The sequence below is a fragment of the Artemia sp. Qi Xiang Cuo genome, chromosome 10 (assembly GCF_049724085.1).
Source record: "Artemia sp. Qi Xiang Cuo chromosome 10, ASM4972408v1, whole genome shotgun sequence".
Lineage (NCBI taxonomy): Eukaryota > Metazoa > Arthropoda > Branchiopoda > Anostraca > Artemiidae > Artemia > Artemia sp. Qi Xiang Cuo.
The window spans coordinates 44,387,642-44,405,852 of record NC_142803.1 but is presented as its reverse complement, the minus strand read 5'-3'; the positions used below and the strand labels follow the sequence as shown (position 1 = coordinate 44,405,852).

The following is an 18,211-nucleotide window of genomic DNA, read 5'->3' as shown; positions in this document are numbered from 1 at the left end:
CGCTTTACTGAAAACAATTTGTATCTTAGCAGTTATGCTTTTATTCGTCATAAGACCAACAACAACACAATAAAATGTCACAAGATTAATCAAGATTTATACATAAGTGTTGCTATCCTCCAACCATCCAAACTTTATAAAGGGCTTGAGTGTCATTTAGATTTTCCTGAAAACGACCAATATTTTGAGCAGTGTGGTTTTTGTTTGTCAAAACATCAACAAAAAATAATACAAAAGTCACCTTAATAATACAGCTTAGAGGAAAGAACCAGTGACACTAAATGAATTGTTTAAATTATAATAATATCAATTCCTGAAAATCTAAACAATTTTGATTTTTCAATGTTATAATTATAAAAGACAAACTATAAAGCATGTTTTGTTTTCAGTAAAGCGCAGATGACGCTCTAGCCTTTTGAAGGCTTAAGAGGGCGGCACTACACTTGTGTCTTTTTGGTAATTTCTCTTCCGTTTTAAGTTTGACTTATTATTTATTTTGATTTTTGTTCGTTTTAGGATTCATCTATTCGTATATCTGTTTTCTTTATATTTTATGAGGAAATTAATTTAAGTTTCTGTTCGTTTTGGGCTGTATTTATTTTTTATTTTTTTCATAGTAATTTTTGTATGTTGATATTGATTTATTGTGAGCTCATTTCTGCTCATCTTATGTTTCAATATAGAATTTTATTTTTCTTTATAAAACCGATTTTCCAAATTCAGTGGTTGTATGTTTTTTAATTGACATAGTTTTATTGATCGTTAATATTAGGATTAACTCGAAGTTTTTCTTCCGTTTTTTACTGAAGAATTAAAATTTTGAATTGCAGCTAAAATTTTAGACCAAATTCGAGTATTTACTAACGATTTTTCTTATATATTCCATCAATGTTTGAATGATCTATTCTTTTCTGTTGCTTTAATCAATTTCTCTCCTCCCCGGTAATACATCTAGGGCCTATATGTAGGTGTCTGATCCTAGAAATCTAAAATGATAAACACATTCAAATTGACCGGAAATGAACAGATAGTCACGTGCTTTTAGCGTTATTTACGTGTAAATTTTGATTATGAATTACATATTTTTCTTATTCTGTTGTTTAGAGTCTAGTTTATTTTCAAGACTCGATATTTATTTCTTTATATTATTAATCCCTATCCTTCCAGTTATTTTAATTAATAAGTATTAAATCCTGAGCATGACCAATAGTAAAAGACATTCCAGATCAATGTCAAAAAGATAGCCAATAGGGAATTCTTCTGATGACGTCACGAGGTCACGTGACTTTCCAGACACTGTGACGTCACGTCGCATTTTCCAGTTTTGATTTCGCATTGCTTGAGGTTTGTGTGTGTTTTTAGTGTGACCAAAATTTGTAATATTTTTCTCTGGCGTTCAAGTTTTTAATTTTTAGTATTTCTTGGATTTCTGGAAGTCCGTAGTACTATGTAGTAGTAAGTAGTCTGCGTTATTCTTACTTTAGATTGTATATATTTCCGCACCTTAAGCTAGCCTACTATCTATCAGATTAGCCTAGACTAGTAGACCTAGTTTGTGTTTCCATTGTAATCTTTCCTGTTTTTTTTTTTTAGTTTTTGACTTTTGGAAAACTTAGAATAACTGCTATGTAGTTGTAAGAAAATATGGTGAAGGTTTCTTGTTGCACAGAAATCAGATAAAAAAGGCCTATAACATTGGAGTGTGTTATTCAGTGCTTTTTCCAAATATAATTATAAAACCGCTGCAATTACCTTCAACCCTTTCCCTCCCCTAAGGGGGCCTTGTTTACAGCCTAGGGCTATTTTAAATTAAATTTCAATCAAGGTAAATTTTCACGGTACTCCTGTACTAAACGCACTCTTTTTTATGCTGATTACGAATATAATCATTTCTATTGGAAATGAATTTTAGCCCCCCCCCCCGAAATATGCCAATTCAGGGTTAGGTTAGGTTAGGTATATATAGGGGGGGGGGGCTGAAATTCATTTCCGATAGAAATGATGGTCAATATCTACCAAATCATATTATTGAGTTGGGACTAAAGTGAATACACCATTTGATGCCTTTTTTTTTTGCTGGTTACAAACATTATAAGTATCTCTATCGGAAATGAATTTCAGCCCCCCCCCCCTATATATGCCCAGTCAGGGTTTGGTTTGGTTAGGTTGGGTTAGGTTAGGTTAGGTGTATCCTATATAGGGGGGTGGGGGGCTGAAATTTATTTCCGATTGAAATTATTATTATATTCATAATCAGCATAAAAAAAGGCATCAAATGGTGTATTCACTTTATTTGAAACTCAATAATATGATTTGGTATATATTGACCGAAATGATTATTATATTCGTAATCAGCATAAAAAAATGCATCGAATGGTGTATTCACTTTATTTATAACTCAATCATATGATTTGGTAGATATTTACCCTTTTATATACTGCAATGGAAACCAGTCACGAAAAACCCGTTTTTGAAGGGTTAATTCAAGACACCGCTATAGAGTAATGCAATGTATAGCGTAGTTTTCATTGCGTATACGATATTTAAAACTGTTGTTTTTGGGGGTTTAGGGGGGGGGGGAAATGGTAAATTTTTCGTTATTCATATTATTGACTTACGAATAAAGTAAACATACCTCTCGATGCCATTTTTTGTGCTCTTTCCAAATATAATAATCATTTTTGTAGGAAATGAATTTTACCCTCTACCCTATATATACCAATTCAGGGTATATATTTACACATTAGGGGGAGGGGGGGAAAGTTTAAACTTACCTCTCATTTACATCAGAAATAAAATTTACCTCCTTTTTTTTAAATAGGGCAAATTTTCTCAGGCTCGTAACTTTTGATGGATTGATGATCAAGCACTAAGCTTGATGACACTTATAGGCCTATATTTAAAATCAGCATAAACATCCAATTCTTTTGATGTATCTATTTGTATCAAAATTCTGTTTTTCAGAGTTTTGGCTACTATTGAGCCGGGTCGCTCCTTACTTACAGTTTGTTACCACGAAGTGTTTGATATACAGAATAATTGTACCTGAAACATAAGCAGGTAGACCCGCATATAAATTTTGTCGGCAAAGACCAAGTACAAATGAAACTAAGAGAGGAAAGAAAATAACAAAATGAAAAATAAAATCAAAAAAGGTTCTGGGGACCTAAATGGTTAGGAGTTCTGGGAAATTCCTCCATTGTAAAATTTTCCCTGGAGAGTCCAGTCCCCAGAAATTTAGCTACTCTCAGAAAATGCTCATCGTAGAAAATCCCTTCAAGCAGACCCCCCCCCCTCAATAAAATCTTTGTATACTTCCCAATAATAAATACTATACGTAAATAGTGGGTAAAGTTTGCAATTTACAGCCCGTTCCCCAGGGTCTGTGGGGGTCATATTATTTCCAAATAGCATAGTTGTTAGAGCTTTCGACTATGCTGAACAAAATAACTAGCTCGAAGTTTTGATCGGGAGTCTTTGGGGGGAAAGGGGCACAGGACGGGGGCTAGTTGCTTTCCATTTGTTTGGTCACTTGAAAAGAGCAGTAGAACTTTTGATTTCCGATCAAATGAGCCCTCTCCCGATATTATAGGATCGCTAGTTCGATACGATCACATTTGACAAAAAAAAAAACAAAAAAAAAAATGCAAAAAAATTAACAGAAAATGCAAAGTTTCACATTTTTATGTATATGAGCTAGAAACCTCCACAGTAAGGTTCTCTGACATTCTGAATCTGATGGTGCGATTTTCACTAAGATCACTTGAGATTTGGGAGTGTTCCAGTGGTATAATTTCGTCAAAATCCTGGGGGGGGGGGCAAAGTTGGCGATTTTTCCAAGTCAAGTGAAAATGACAGCGAAAAATGAACCATATATTACTGTAAAGGTAAAGGTATACTAAAGAAAATTGATCTGTTTCTTTGGATACTTGAATTATGTAGGTCTATCTTAGTTTTGACAAGATTTTTGAAGAAGCTAAGTTTACTCGGGGGGGGGCAAATTGGGGTCTGAGAGGGTCCATTTTATGCCCCTGGTGTGCTCCCCTTTCTTTTCAAAAATTGAGCAAATTTTCCCAGGTTGTAACTTTTGATAGGTAACAATATACTTCATGAACTTAATATATTTGGCATCAGTATAAAATTCAATTCTTTTGATGTATTTATTGTTATCAAAACTCTGTTTTTTAGTTTCGGTTACAATTGAGCCACGATGCTCCTTACAGTTCTTATATAGCTTGATCTTTTTAACTCGGGATCCTCAACTCACCGATTTTTTTTTCTTTTATGCATGTATAGGTTAAATCTGTTTGATATCTATGTTTTGTAAAACCCAATCTGTTTTGCGGCCCTCGTTTTCACTTGCATTCATACTCTAGAAAGAAGAAGAAATTTCTACGTTTTAATTCAATTTGGCAAACGAGTTTTTTGTTTTATGCTTTTATTATTAATTGATATAGTTATCATGGGCGTAGACAGCATATTGTCTAGGGGGGGGGGCAGTCGATAGTGTGATGGAGGGCCTTTTATCAACTGCTTTTCCAACCATCTGCTTCTTCAGCCGTATATAATGTAAATCTGAAGGTCTAGGGGGCAGCTGCCCCCCTCCCTACGCCCATGATAGTTATGGTTCATTCTAAAAAAAATGTGTGAAGTGAGCTTGCACAATACTAAAACCATATAATCAATAATTATTTTCTTTTTATTAGTTCGCGTGTCTTATCTCATAATCTCAGTGTTTTCCATTCTTAATCACATTCAAAACACATTTTTTTTACCTGAGTATTTAGATAAACAGCAAATATTTTTATAGTAAATATTTGTATACTTTGATATCATATAGAGACAAAAAAAATTAGTAATGAATAAGTATCCAATTTGTATTGATCTAAAATTCAAAAGCTTCCTTACTTTCATAAAAAAAAGGCAGCCAATACAATCGTGTAAAACAGTCGGAAATTCCCGCGCTTTCTGTCCCTTACGATTTGACATCTCTTTTGATGTTGCTGGGTGAATCCTTCACTCCGACTGTTTAGGAAAGCAGGCGTGGTGTGATCTTTATTGTTTCAAAAAGGTGTATTTTTGATCTTTGTGATAAGGTCTTTGTACACTTTTACGTGCATCTCTGTTTTTCTTGGGGGGGGGGGGGGGGGTAGGGACTCGTGAAATTTTTTGAGGTCAGAGGATTTCCTCCCTATTTACCGTTGAGTAACTAAGTTAAAGCTGAATTCTTTTTCTATAGAAGATTTGCTAGTACTGTTGTACAGTAGCATTTTCATGAAAGAGTACAGTAGCTCCAACGGTCAGTATATAAGGGTGGGATCCGGAAAGTTTCCTAGGACATCCATCAGGGCTTACCTGTACAGAAGATTCCATGGGAAATTGCTCCGAGATCGTTTCGAAAAAAAACCTCCTTTCGGAAAAGTGGAAAAATATTACAAAACTGTACCCCAGGGGAAATCTTTTGATAGCCCCTTCCCCACCTCCCGAATTAGGTTTGACTTGTGCACACCTATGCTTAAAGAGATTGACCTCTCTCCTCCAGGGGCGTCGCTTGGGGTGCAGTTGCCCCAATAATGTGGAGAAAAATTATCATACGTCCCTTTTCACTTGACTGTCCGGATATGGACCCCTCTCCCCCCCAATAAAAATGCTGGAGATTCACCCTGCTTTCCTCTCTCCATGTAAAAATGTTTTTAGGGCTTTTGTAGATACGTTTTTTCTGTGAAGGGTCTAAACTGTCATGTCTCCATTGTAAAAATAAATATAGAGTTGGTGAAAACAAAAGGTCCTCGATAAACAAAGGCTTAAGAAATACCCCAGAAAACGTCAATTAGAATCTATTGTTATGGCCTATGCTTGAGTTTTTAGGAGTCGCATGCTCATGTCTATTAAAGGGGTTGTTTGATATGTGAGAACTTGAAAATAGCCTGTATTCCCTTTATGTTTTGAGCTTGGCTGAGAGAAAAGTCCAGTTCGCAAAAGGCGTTTTACTGACAAAATGTCAATGAATTAACCAATCGAAAAATCAGTTTTCTCATTTTGTGTTGAAAAAACAGTTTTCTTTCGTTTTTAGTGAGCCATTAGCTCTCTGTTTTGTTCGTTAAACGCCAAATGGATACGTGGTGTAACAACGCCATGTCCAGGAGGGTATTACCGCGTTTGACCTCTGTAAACTCTCTGGGTTCACTTCTCCATGAATTATCTACTTCTCTGTAAAGTGAGACTTCTTCTCTTTGGGGCCTTATGGTAGCGTTGGCCTATTATATAGGTTCTAACGGTGTAGGATGTCTAAAATCTCTAACCATCACATAGTTTATATTTAGAGTGTAAAATGTTTGTTTGTACACATAATACATTGGATGTACATTCGGCGAGGAAAGATACAGAATTAAAACTGACTCAAATAATCTAAATTTTTAACTTATATTCAGCACAATATGCAGATACACATCCGGACGTTTGACAGAACTGCTCTATTTTAATCTCTCAACTTGGGATTTGACTAGGAAATGGACCTTTTGACATATACTTAGAATTTTAATTATTGGTTTCAACGCAGAAAAAAACCCACTTCCAAAGTTTACACCTCCCCCTCCTCGAAATTTTTGTCTGACTCATAAAAACGTAATAAAAAGGCATATAAACAAATTTTTGATGTCTTTCGAATTTTTCGTACCCCCCCCCCCCCCTGAACGGCAATCCTGGATACGCCCCTGAGGCATAAGTCTGTGAATTGAAATAGAAAATACTTTAGTACGTGAAAATTGGGCTTGTTTTGAGATGGATAAAGAAAGAAAAATGTTGAAGAAATAAAGAAACCACAAGGCGTGGGATGGGAGTGATTTCCCCCCTTTTACCAGCTGGAAGACCTCTACCTCTACCCAAAAATATACGAAAGCGAGATATTTAGGGATTGATACCATACTTTTGATGGGTTATCTGATTTCTGGGGAGAATCTCTTTAACCCTTTAAAAACTATTATGCTCATATATTGCCGCTATCAAGCACATGTGTGGGTAGAGTGTCTTTCCCCCGCTCCTTATGGTTTTATAATTGCCGTAGAATTTGTCTTGGTACTTGTATGATAAACCTCCTACCGCTCAAGTTGTGCATTCATTGACAAGACGTTTTAGTCTCCAATATGCTGATTGTCAAGCTTTTAATCTCTCAATATGCTCTGTTCTATAAGGTGGGAGTGGAGTAGGATAGAAAATGACTCTATTTCGCCGTGTTTGCACATATAACAGAACGGACTCATTTGATGCAATGTACCTCAATACACATTGTTCAGAAATTTTAAAATTAGTGCCCTGCTTGGCGAATCAGGTGTGAAAGAAAGGGAGAGATTGAGAGAGGAGTCATGAGTCATATTTTCTGTGTCTTCTTTTATTTTTTAAAAGTGCTAGGTAGTACCTGGATTGGACAGAAGGCTGTTTTTATATAGTCAAAGATCGTCACATGTTGGGGGGAGACCTCAATGCACCAGAAACCACTCTTTGTTTTCTCTCGTTCTACCTCAGCTACCGCTTTACCGCTAAGATCGTCACATGTTAGGGGGAGACCTCAATGCTTCAAAAAACACCCTTTGTTTTCTCTCGTTCTATCTCAGCTACCTCTTTACATTTTAATGTGCGTTATGGAGCTTATACACGTTAGCTAGCTTTTGATTGGGAGATGAGCTTTTGGTTACCATCTGTTCACCATTCTGCAAAGGTAAGTTGTGTACCATAGGCTCAAAAAAGGCTATGTGTTTATGAAGTCGCCATTCTAGACCATGGCTGGCAGGTTTTTTTTTCGGCTCAACTAGAGTCATTAGCCTTAAACTGAGTTAATGTTTAACTTTGTTTGGGCCAGTTGAGCAAAATTTGGTAAGTCGAGTTCAATTATCCCTAGCCTAGTTGTGTAAGTTTTCCTTACGTGGCAGCGCGGTCTTAGTTAAATATCCGGGCAGAAACCCATCCTCATGCTAGTTGTATTAACTTATTAAAATTGTAGAAGTCTTATCGTGTTTAAAATGTGTTGATGTTCGTATTATCGTACTTTGTACAGGAGTTTATATCAAGGTTTCCTTTACTTAGCTCAAACAAATTAAAAACCTGCTTCTGCACTGAGTACTTTGTAAATCAGAATTACTTTGTAAGTCAGTTATTTCTTTTTTTTCTCGCAATCCGATCGTTTTTCTTTCTGAAAGCATGTATTATTGCCTTATTGGGATAGTTTGGGTGAATTGAGCTAGCTGCAAATTTGTTACTGTGGGGCTCAAAAGAATATTTGTCATAATATCATAAAAATAATTCCACATAAATGTTAGACATTAGTGGTGCTTCCTTTTTGCTCCTTTATCTGCTGTCCCTCAAGCATGTCCAAATCGTTGTACTTCTAACGAGCTTGTTTTATCACTGTTTAGTTGTGAGCCCAGGTAAGAATTTTTTAGAAGGTATAAGTAATAGAGAACCGATAGAGAAGACTTCTCTACCTGGCCAGAAGTTAAGCCTTGGGAAGATCTGCCCTTAGTACAAAAAACATTTTAGGCTTCAGTGTCTCATTATTTAGGCTGAAGTATATTCTAATTCCGGTGGTTAATATTGCTTCATAGTTATCTGATTTTGTTGCACTTCCAATCATGACTGTCCGTTTTCAGTTCTTTTGTTGAGCGTGTCTTCAGCGTCATGTTTTTCATGAAGGTCTTGGATGGCCATGAAATTACTCCGCATTCTCAAACATGAAGGTTTTTTTGCTAGACTCTGTTCAGACTTCTCTAGAACTATAGTCCGAAATACGGCTGATTTTACTCTACTCGGGCAACTCAGGTTCATATGCATCCTAAATAACCGCCAAAATGGAGTCTTACGACTTGATGGACATTGTTCGTCCACGCGTTACATGCCAGAAGGGAACGCTCAATGCTTGGGAAACCCTGGAACCTAAGCGTGATTTTTGCCTAAACTCCATGCGAATTGCGACTAAATGCATGCATGGTTTTCAATGGTCTAAATGTTATGCCTAGCTGACAGCCGATTTCACACACTAAAATCTTTTCTGATAACTTGCCACTAGTCCTTTTCAGAGCCCCTCAAGAGCGTAAGTCAGTCCACCGCTATCTTTTTTCTATGAAACCGCTTGTAGGTTCTTGTTTCATTTTCTTCCTCGATCACTTTTGCTGGTAAATATCAATTTTGAGTCTTCTGTCATTTTTTTTTTACATTAAGGTGATTTCAAAGTTCGAGATAAGAAATTGAAGATCATGAATATGGTTTCTCAAAGCGACGCTGTGCCTAGAAACTTCAATTAAACCGTTTTATAAAAAAAAGTCATAAGAGTGAACGTGATAATTTTAGAGACATCAGCTTGGTTTCTGTAGGAAGCAACTTACATTTTTAGACTCGATGATTTTTGGAGGTTTTAAGAGTTCAGGGTGCCAGAGTGAGTTTCAAAATTAATGTTAAGACTAGTTCGCTTAGACTAGGAATAAATGAAGGTAAACAGGTGATGCTGGATAACGAGAAGATCGATCAAGTGGATAGCTTCACTTACCTGGGCAGTATTATTTATTAAAGATGATGGACGCAATGAAGATGTTAAAAGTTGAATATCCAAGGCCCAGGGTGTTTTTTCACAGTCCAAATTAGTTTGGAAGAATAGAAAGATAAGTCTGTAAACCAAGATTAGAAAACTACAATGATGACTTTGGTCAAGTATGGTTCTGAAATGTGGGTGCTTCGAAAGACGGAGGAGGACTTGTTCGATATTTTGAAGAAAAATTGTCTACGGATTGTTTTGAGTACGGATTGTTTTGAGTACCCGTCTGACTGACCGTATTTCAAATAGTAAGATGTACGAAAAAGCTAGTTCTATCCCGCTTTCTAGGGTAGCAATGAGAAAAAAAAGTTGAGATGGCTAGGACACGTTTTGCAGGCGAAGAATGCCTGATTGCTAAAGATTGTTCTTGTCAGCCAAACATCTAGGGCCAAACAAAAAGCAGGTCATCCCCAAATGGGTTGGAAAGAGGTCGTAAGAAAGAATTTAAAGGAAGCTTGAGCTTCTTGGGTGAGTGTAAAGAGGGGATCATTGAATAGATTGGGATGGAGGAGGGGCGTGTGGAGCTTTGTTGGCGTGTGGCGGCTTGGTGCTGCAGTGATTTATTGTTGGTTGTAGTAGTAGGTTGATTTCTGTAGAAACCAAATTACTTAGCATGATGATACGTGCAAGACTATTCGATACTTTAGATTATTTTTTTGAGAGAATAAGAATGCGATTTCGTAACGGGATGGAATGCATTGGTCTAATCTTCGTTCTTAGATATATAGTTGAGGAATGTTAGTAATCAGACCCCTTTTGTCTTTAGGATTATAAATTATGAACAGTAATTTGGTTTAGCTGATAATAGCGCTTCAGTGAAGACGCTATCCCTGTATAGTATACCATTTAGGCACATTAAATATATTAGTGCTATGTATGAGAATAATATTGCTGCAATTAAGGTAAGAAGTAAGGTTAGAACCAGGTTTGATGTTGAATCAGAAGTTATGCAGGGTTGTGTCCTATGCCCGTTTATATGGACTATTTGGATGGACTTTGTTCAAAAGAACACGGCCAGGTTTATGGGAGGGTGAAACTCTCCTAGAATTAGACTACAAGTTATGTATATGGTTTGATTGTCCTAGGTAAAAAATGTTAGCAAAATGAGTGAATTTGTGGATATTTTGAGAGTTCGTGGTACAAGAATAGGATTGAAAATGAATATTAAGAAGATAAAGGTGCTTAGATTAGTAATTAAATGAGGGTGAGGATGTGATGCTGTGTTACGAGAAAATTGTAACACAGAATGGATGACGTGAAAGACGTGATAAAGGTGGATGACGTGAAGATGTAAAAAATAGAGTAGCCAAGGCGCAGGGTGTTTTTTCATTGTTAAAAAAAAAGGTTAGAAGAAAAGGAAAATGAGTGTACTAACATTTGACTATTGGCAGCCCCAGTAATGACAGTTGTCAAGTATGGAAAACGCTGAGGAAGATATAGTATATGTTTTGCAGAGGAATTGCCTAAGGATTGTTTAGGTACTCGCTGGGATGACTATATCAAACAATGCTCTACAAGAACTGTGGTTTCATCCCCCATCTTAGCCTATAGTGAAAAATGGATAAGATGACTAGTTCATGCTTTAGGGATCAAGGATGATAAATGAAAAGGACCAAATGAAAAGTAGGTCGTCCTTGAATGGAAGAGAGGTCACAACTGCTCTGGGCTCATCTCATATGGCTTGTTGCTGCAATTAGTTGATAGTAGTAGTAATAGCAGTGATGCTGTCTTGGCCTCTCTATTTTTAAAAAAACTGAATTAAAAAAAGTAAGGAGGATTGGCGTTACTAGTAGATTCCCTTTCCAGCAAGGCTAAAGAAGACTTTATATTAAAAATGTGAAATGATATTCAAGCACTGTATGGTTGAGTTTTTTTCTCGTTCGATAATGAAGTGTATCTAGTAGCTATTGTGTACCGCCTTATCTTGCCCTCGTCGTTTAAGAATGATTTATAGTATATTTGGTAAATATGTTATATTTGTTGTAAATGATTGTAAATGGATTCAATTCTATACTTCAGGAATTTAAGATCAATCGTGTTGATTTTTCATCATGTCGTTATCATTAATGGATTGTCCCTTGTGTCTTGGGAAAACTATTTTGATACAAATCCTTGTCCCATATGCTGGGAATGACGGTTGCTTGTTCTGTGTTTTGTCGTTATTTTACCATACATTTCCACATCGTCCCAGCTCGCCTTACTAGTTCAAGGCCTCTATTTTACGCATGTTACGCTGCTCTAGTGCTGTTTTGAACACCCTATCAAGCTTGTTCACAATACACCACTGTTGCTGTTTAAAAAAACCTTTGTGGTCTTGTATTTGCTTTTCAGTTTTAGAAACTATAGCTAGTCAAAGAGTATAAAATTGTTTACATTTTTATGCATTTCAAATTTATTATCGTTGTGGAATTTCTATCTGCAGGCCAGTTGGTCATTTTATGGGCTTGAAAAGGCTTAAGAATTTTGAACATGCCGCTACCCTTAAGGGCATTTTAGCCTAAGCAATCGCTGAGAAAGCACTATAAAAGGAGAAGCTACTAAGGTAAGTAATTTGGTATGAAGTATGAGAGGATTCATTAGTAAATTCATAGATTTATTTGACCCTCCTTGTAAGAGAACTGTTGATCGTTCACTGACAATGCGCGTTCCCTGCAAAAACAAGTTTCAAGTAACAATTATTAATAAAAACAATGATTAATTAATTTCAACTTTCTGTGCTAAATTAAATGTATGTTGAAGGATTTGAGCCAAAAAAATCAAACACGAGAACATTTATTAGAACACTGAAAACAACAACACATACCTCAATATAAAATCTGATCAGACAGAACCTGATTACTTCTTTTTGAATTTAGCGGGAAAAGTTCTACTAAGATGTTCCTGTACGATATATATATATATATATATATATATATATATATATATATATATATATATATATATATATATATATATATATATATATATATATATATATATATATATATATATATATATATATATATATATATATATTTTTTTTTTTTTTTCTTTTGTTCAAATCGATATGTTTTTGAAGGAAGATCAAATTAATATAACATATTAGATGGACCGCAAATTCTGACCGAAGTTTAGAGCCTGGAGATGAAAATACGGAAGAAAAGTAATGGTTAACGATTAACAAAATCACTGTTGATGCTCTTGTAAAGAGAAAGTAAAATATTATATCATTCTAAGCAAGGCGGGCCATCTTGGAAATATCTGAAACGGAAAAAAGGATTTCGAAGCATGCCTATAAAATTTATTGGGGGAGGGAAATCAAAATATATAAGGAAGAAAATAATGAGAATATCGAGACTGGGGTTTGTTGGTTATTGGGAACACACTCAAGAATTACGCTGTGCACTGTAAGACAAAAACTGTTTTCACTAATGGTTAATCCGGTACTTGTCGGTTATTGGAAACACACCCAAGAAGCGAAGTTAGGTTAATCCTAATGAAATACAACAAAACATGACGATAAAATAATACTTTAGAAACAAAATTGTGGAAACCTAACCCAACCTAACACATTGAAAAATGGATACAGGCAAACAGGTTTTGTTCTTACAGAGGGTAATTCTTGAATGTTTTTCCAATAACTGACAAGTACCTCGAGACATACAAGGGGGTCGCATGTACCAGAAGCCACTCTCCCTTTAGTATATACCTGCTCTGAATTTTTGGTTTTGTTTTTACTGTGCGTGCACATGCGCAGGGTAGATGAGGGGTCTAGGAGCCTTGCTCCTCTCTGAAGTATTTTTTTTTACCATTCCATTCCCATAATTTTTATATAATGTGATTTCTGTTCCCCTTTTCCAGAGTGTCACCTCAACACAGTTAACAATTCTCGGTACTTATTTATTATACCACCAACACTCAAGTGCTTCATTTAAGTAGAACCGAAGTAAAACCGGTTTCGTTCATTAGTTTCTTTCAGTATAACGTGAAACAAGACTAAGACAAGTGACAATAGATAGGAAATATATAATTTGGACTATATATTTGTACATTAGGGTGTGTGTGTGTAAATTATTTTGACAGTTTGAAGTTAGAAAACAATCTTACTTCACAATATGCAGAATAATTGTACCAAACACATTTTGCATACAGACCAGCTTTACTTTACCCCCCCCCCCTAATGTGCATATATAAAGCCCAAATTTGTTTCTAAATTATTGTATTCTCATCATTTTTTGTGACATTTCATTAGGATTGAGCGTCAGATAAAACAGGTTCTACTTAAATCAAGCACTACCTTGGCGGTTGGCGGTATAAAGCATAAGTAAACCTAATTCTTTTTTAATTGCAAGCCTATGAATTGGGTTTCTACTACTAAATTCGCATGCAAACTTGACTTGGCTTTCGGTTATTTGTGAACTTTAAAATAGGTTAAAAAACACACATGCTTCGCTTATCATTCGTTGCATAGTTTAATATGTAAAGAAATACTTCGCTCAGAAAGGACCCAAATTTTGGTTAAAAGAGCAAAATTCAAAAACTTAGTTGGGTGTCCATGTTTAAGAAATTTAAAAGGATTTGCCAATAATATCGCCACCTATCTTTGAAAAGGCCAACTTATCATTCGAACGTGTACATTCTTCAAATGCTGGATATAAACCATTAAGTAAAAAAAATATTGGTGGGATTAGTGGATAGTTCCGCCGACAATCTCGTCGCTCGTATTGGACTTCTTATAGCACGTGTCGGGAAATCCTGAAAATCGTCAAACAGATTAGTTGTAAGGTCGGTATATGCTTTACCAGACTGTGATATACTATGATTTACCAATGAAAATTGGTATTCACTTATCTTAGTGTTTCGTTTTTCACCAAACAATTTTGCTTCGCCTGACCAATAAAGGATTGTCGTAGTAAATCTTTTAAGACCTCTTCTTGTGTTCTCGACAAAATTCTGTAAATAGTTAAGCAGCAATTATATAAGGAAAAAAAACGTAAAAAGTTTTTTTTTAATTAACTTTGAATTTCGTCCACAAATATACTTCTAAACATTTCTAAATTAGACTGCTTTCTAGTCTCTTATTTTTTTTTGCATTTTGTTCACAACAACGATCAAGAACAATAAAATCATCAACTTTGTATTGGTACCAACTTTTGCTCAACATTTTTCGGGCACCGAGTCACCTTTCGTTATTTCCATTTTTAAAAGCTAATGCACCTCAAAATTTTCTATATATTGTAGCTACATGAATTATTGAACTACATGAGTATATTGAAGCTTTGAATTTTCCTATATATATATATATATATATATATATATATATATATATATATATATATATATATATATATATATATATATATATATATATATATATATATATATATATATATATATATATATATATATAGGAAAATTCCTATTCTTCTTAAATTCGAGTGACACTATCCTTTCATTTGAATTGAGACATTGTTATTTTTTTCCTTTTTAACAAGGGTCAATAAAGTAAGGGATGTATATGCTGCAATTGATGCAGAAGTTCCATCAACTATACATGATATTTATACCCCAGAGCCTGTTTATATCTTGGAATGTGTAATATTGAGGGCCAAGCTGTTTCTCATTGTATCACGAAAATGTCGACATTATCCTAGGTGTACGTAGTTCGGGACGAGACCCATTGGGCCCTTGGCTAATCAATCCACCTTAGTATTTTTTGAATGTTTGCCTTGCTTTGCCTATCCCTCGGGTAAACTTTCGTCAAACGTAACAGTCCACTCTTTTTTCATTTCACCAGTTTAATTTAAAGGTCGAGTGATGTCTTCGTGGATAAAAGTGTAATGAGAACTGCGCATTTGGATAAGAATCATATTGCGTTGTGTGCCTTCCTTTTTTAATTATTCCTGAAGATTGAAATAAACTTTCGTGTTGATTTGGTTTTTTTATTATAAGTATGTGGATCTTAAACTAGATCATTAGTACGCTTACCTTGGAGATTTTGTTTAAAGTATTTTTGGGTCAGTCATTGAGCATGTTCCCTTCGAAGGAACGAAGGGAAAGGCGCACTTCCCTTCGTGCCTGATGCTAAATTCAGATACACTCTAGCTCTCCGTTTGTCAGTCCTATTTTTACGTTCGCGTAAAATTTTATCTTTCTTGAAAATGTAACAGATTAAAAGGTAATATGGTACTTGTTTATTATATATACCATACCCAAGAAGTGAAGTTAGGTTAATCATAATGAAATATACCAAAACATGATGAAAATAAAATATAACAAAATTATGGAAACTACAACAGAGAATTATGGAAAGCAGGCCGCCAAGAACGCATCATATTAAATACCAAACCTAGCCAACTCTATATATTTAGTTATACCTGCATAGTAGTTTATCTCACTCAGACTAAGCTGATTATCTCCGAGTGAACACAGAGAAACCGGTTCGAAACAAAGAGCAACGGTGTGGTACTGGTTGATATAATACACAAGTACCGATAATATATTGTCGGCTATAAAAACCATCCAAGGGTACCAGAGCTCATTTCTGCAGTGCGCTTTAAGAAGTCGAAAAAAATGGTATCCTCTCTTTTGTTCGGTTTGTGATCTCTCATACTTCCCCGAGTCCAAAAGGCCAAACCTGTGAACACATAGCCTAAGCCTTTGAAATATCCTATTCTAATTTCTGATTTTCATCATTATACAGTAGTTTTACCCCTACATTGATTTGTTATGGCTGTCCTTGCTGGCTGAGATACCGTTTCATCAATGCGGCTGAACTTATAAAGCTAATTAAAAAGAAATCCAGATTTTTTTTCTGGTCAGAAACCTGGTAATCATTAAATTTTTGTTTTACATAAATTTTCTCACGAGAACAATTACAAAAGTCAATTAAAAAAAAAAAAACATTACAAAAAAGGAAATATTCAGAAAAAAAAAAAATCTTGGAGCCATCACTCATAATTTGTCGCTAAATCCTTTTTATTTTAGGAGAAAAAGTGTTGTAGTAAGTAACGTTCCCAACCACTGCCGTGCCGAAGGTATTGAAAGGCTAATACCACAGGGTGTGAATATACTTCGGATAGAAAGAACGGACCCTCCAAGTGATTTCAAAGAAGGAACCATCGCTTTTGAAGTCACATTCGAATCTCAAGACGAAGCACAAGAGTAAGTACTGTAAAATCCTGCATGTTGCTCATCTGTATGCATTTGGAAATAATACTGTTCAAAGGGGGAAAAATCCTAACGCGGTACTTGTATGATAAACCCCCTACTGCCCAAGTTGTTCACTCATTGACGCATTATTAAACAGTTTTTTTTGTTAGTTTCTTTCAGCTTAGTGTGAGACAAGACAAAGATAAGCCACAGAATATAGGAAAAAACATAATGTGGGCAATATATTTGCACATCAGCGGGGGGAGGGGGGGGGGCAAAGTATTTGGATAGTGTGAAGTTAGAAAAATATTGTTAGAAACTGAAAACTAATTTTATTACAAATATTTTCTTTTGTACTTAATATCGAAAATAAAGATTAAAATTACAGTAAAATTGAGCTTTCAGCAATTAATACCATTACACATCAAATATTTAGTTTAATTTATTAGTTCTTTCTAAACTTGTTCAAGACAAATACAGTTTCCCTAAAATTAAGAGATTCGAAATTGCCCCCTTCCTTAACTGTAAATGAAAACTAAAATACTACTTCGACATTGGCGCTTCTCTAAAAACAAATTATATTAAAAATATTTTCTTTTCCAGTTCTTACATCATTGAGAATAAGAATAAAATGAGTGAAATAAATTCTTGAATTGACGGATCTTTCAACAACTAATATCATTATATATCAAATATTCAATTTGATGTTGTTTATACTTTCCAAGATTGTTCAAGACGTATATAGTTTTCAGTAAAGCGCCAATGACGCAATAGGTTTTACACTTTTACAGTGAAAGAAGGAGGCGATACCCAAACTCTTGTTTGTAGTGATTCTTGTTCGTTTCAAACTTGATTTGCATATTGAGTTTTAGTTTCACTCGTTTTAAGATTTATTTATTCATCTAAATTAATATCTATTGTGTTTGTTTGCATTGATTTTTTATATAACTTCTGTTCGTTTTAAGTTTCATTTATACTTCAATAGCAAAATATTTTTTTTCGTTTTCAGCTTGATTTTTATATTCAATCTCATTATTCGCTTTGAGATCTGTTTATTCATTTATATTATTACTTGTTGTATGTTTTTTCCTATGATTGTTTATTTAGTTTCTGTTCGTTTTGGGTTTGGATTTTAACAGATATTTGTATCTTCTGAGCTTAAGTTTAAAATGGCCTTTACTTTTCTTTGAAAAGCTTATATTTCGGAAACTTTTTTTAAATTAATTTTGTTCGTTTTTGATTGCAAAAAGTTTAAATTTTTTAAAAATTCCTTATTTCAAAATGAAACCTAAAAAAAAAAAAAAAAATCAAATATTCATCAAAGTATCAAAATTGGTATCAAAGTAACAACATCAAAGTGAAAAAAGTTTGCCTCCTATGAAATGAGTCCCCTTTGAAGTTTATTCGACGACCCCATCTATATGAAGTGCGTCTGAGAAAAAAAATAAATGGAGTATGGGGGGTGGCTAGGTGCCCTCTGATCACCTTTTACTCTTAAAA

The 18,211-nt window shown here is 34.8% G+C and overlaps 1 protein-coding gene across 1 annotated transcript in view; it reads left to right on the top strand.

Moving 5' to 3' along the window:
- The window catches only part of Imp (IGF-II mRNA-binding protein), a 173,503-nt gene that overhangs the window by 84,458 nt on the left and 70,834 nt on the right, over nucleotides 1–18,211 (top strand). Inside the window, exon 3 of the mRNA XM_089095443.1 lies at nucleotides 16,547–16,723. Coding sequence (XP_088951569.1) covers nucleotides 16,547–16,723 — 177 coding nt within the window. The remainder of the gene's footprint in view (nucleotides 1–16,546; nucleotides 16,724–18,211) is intronic.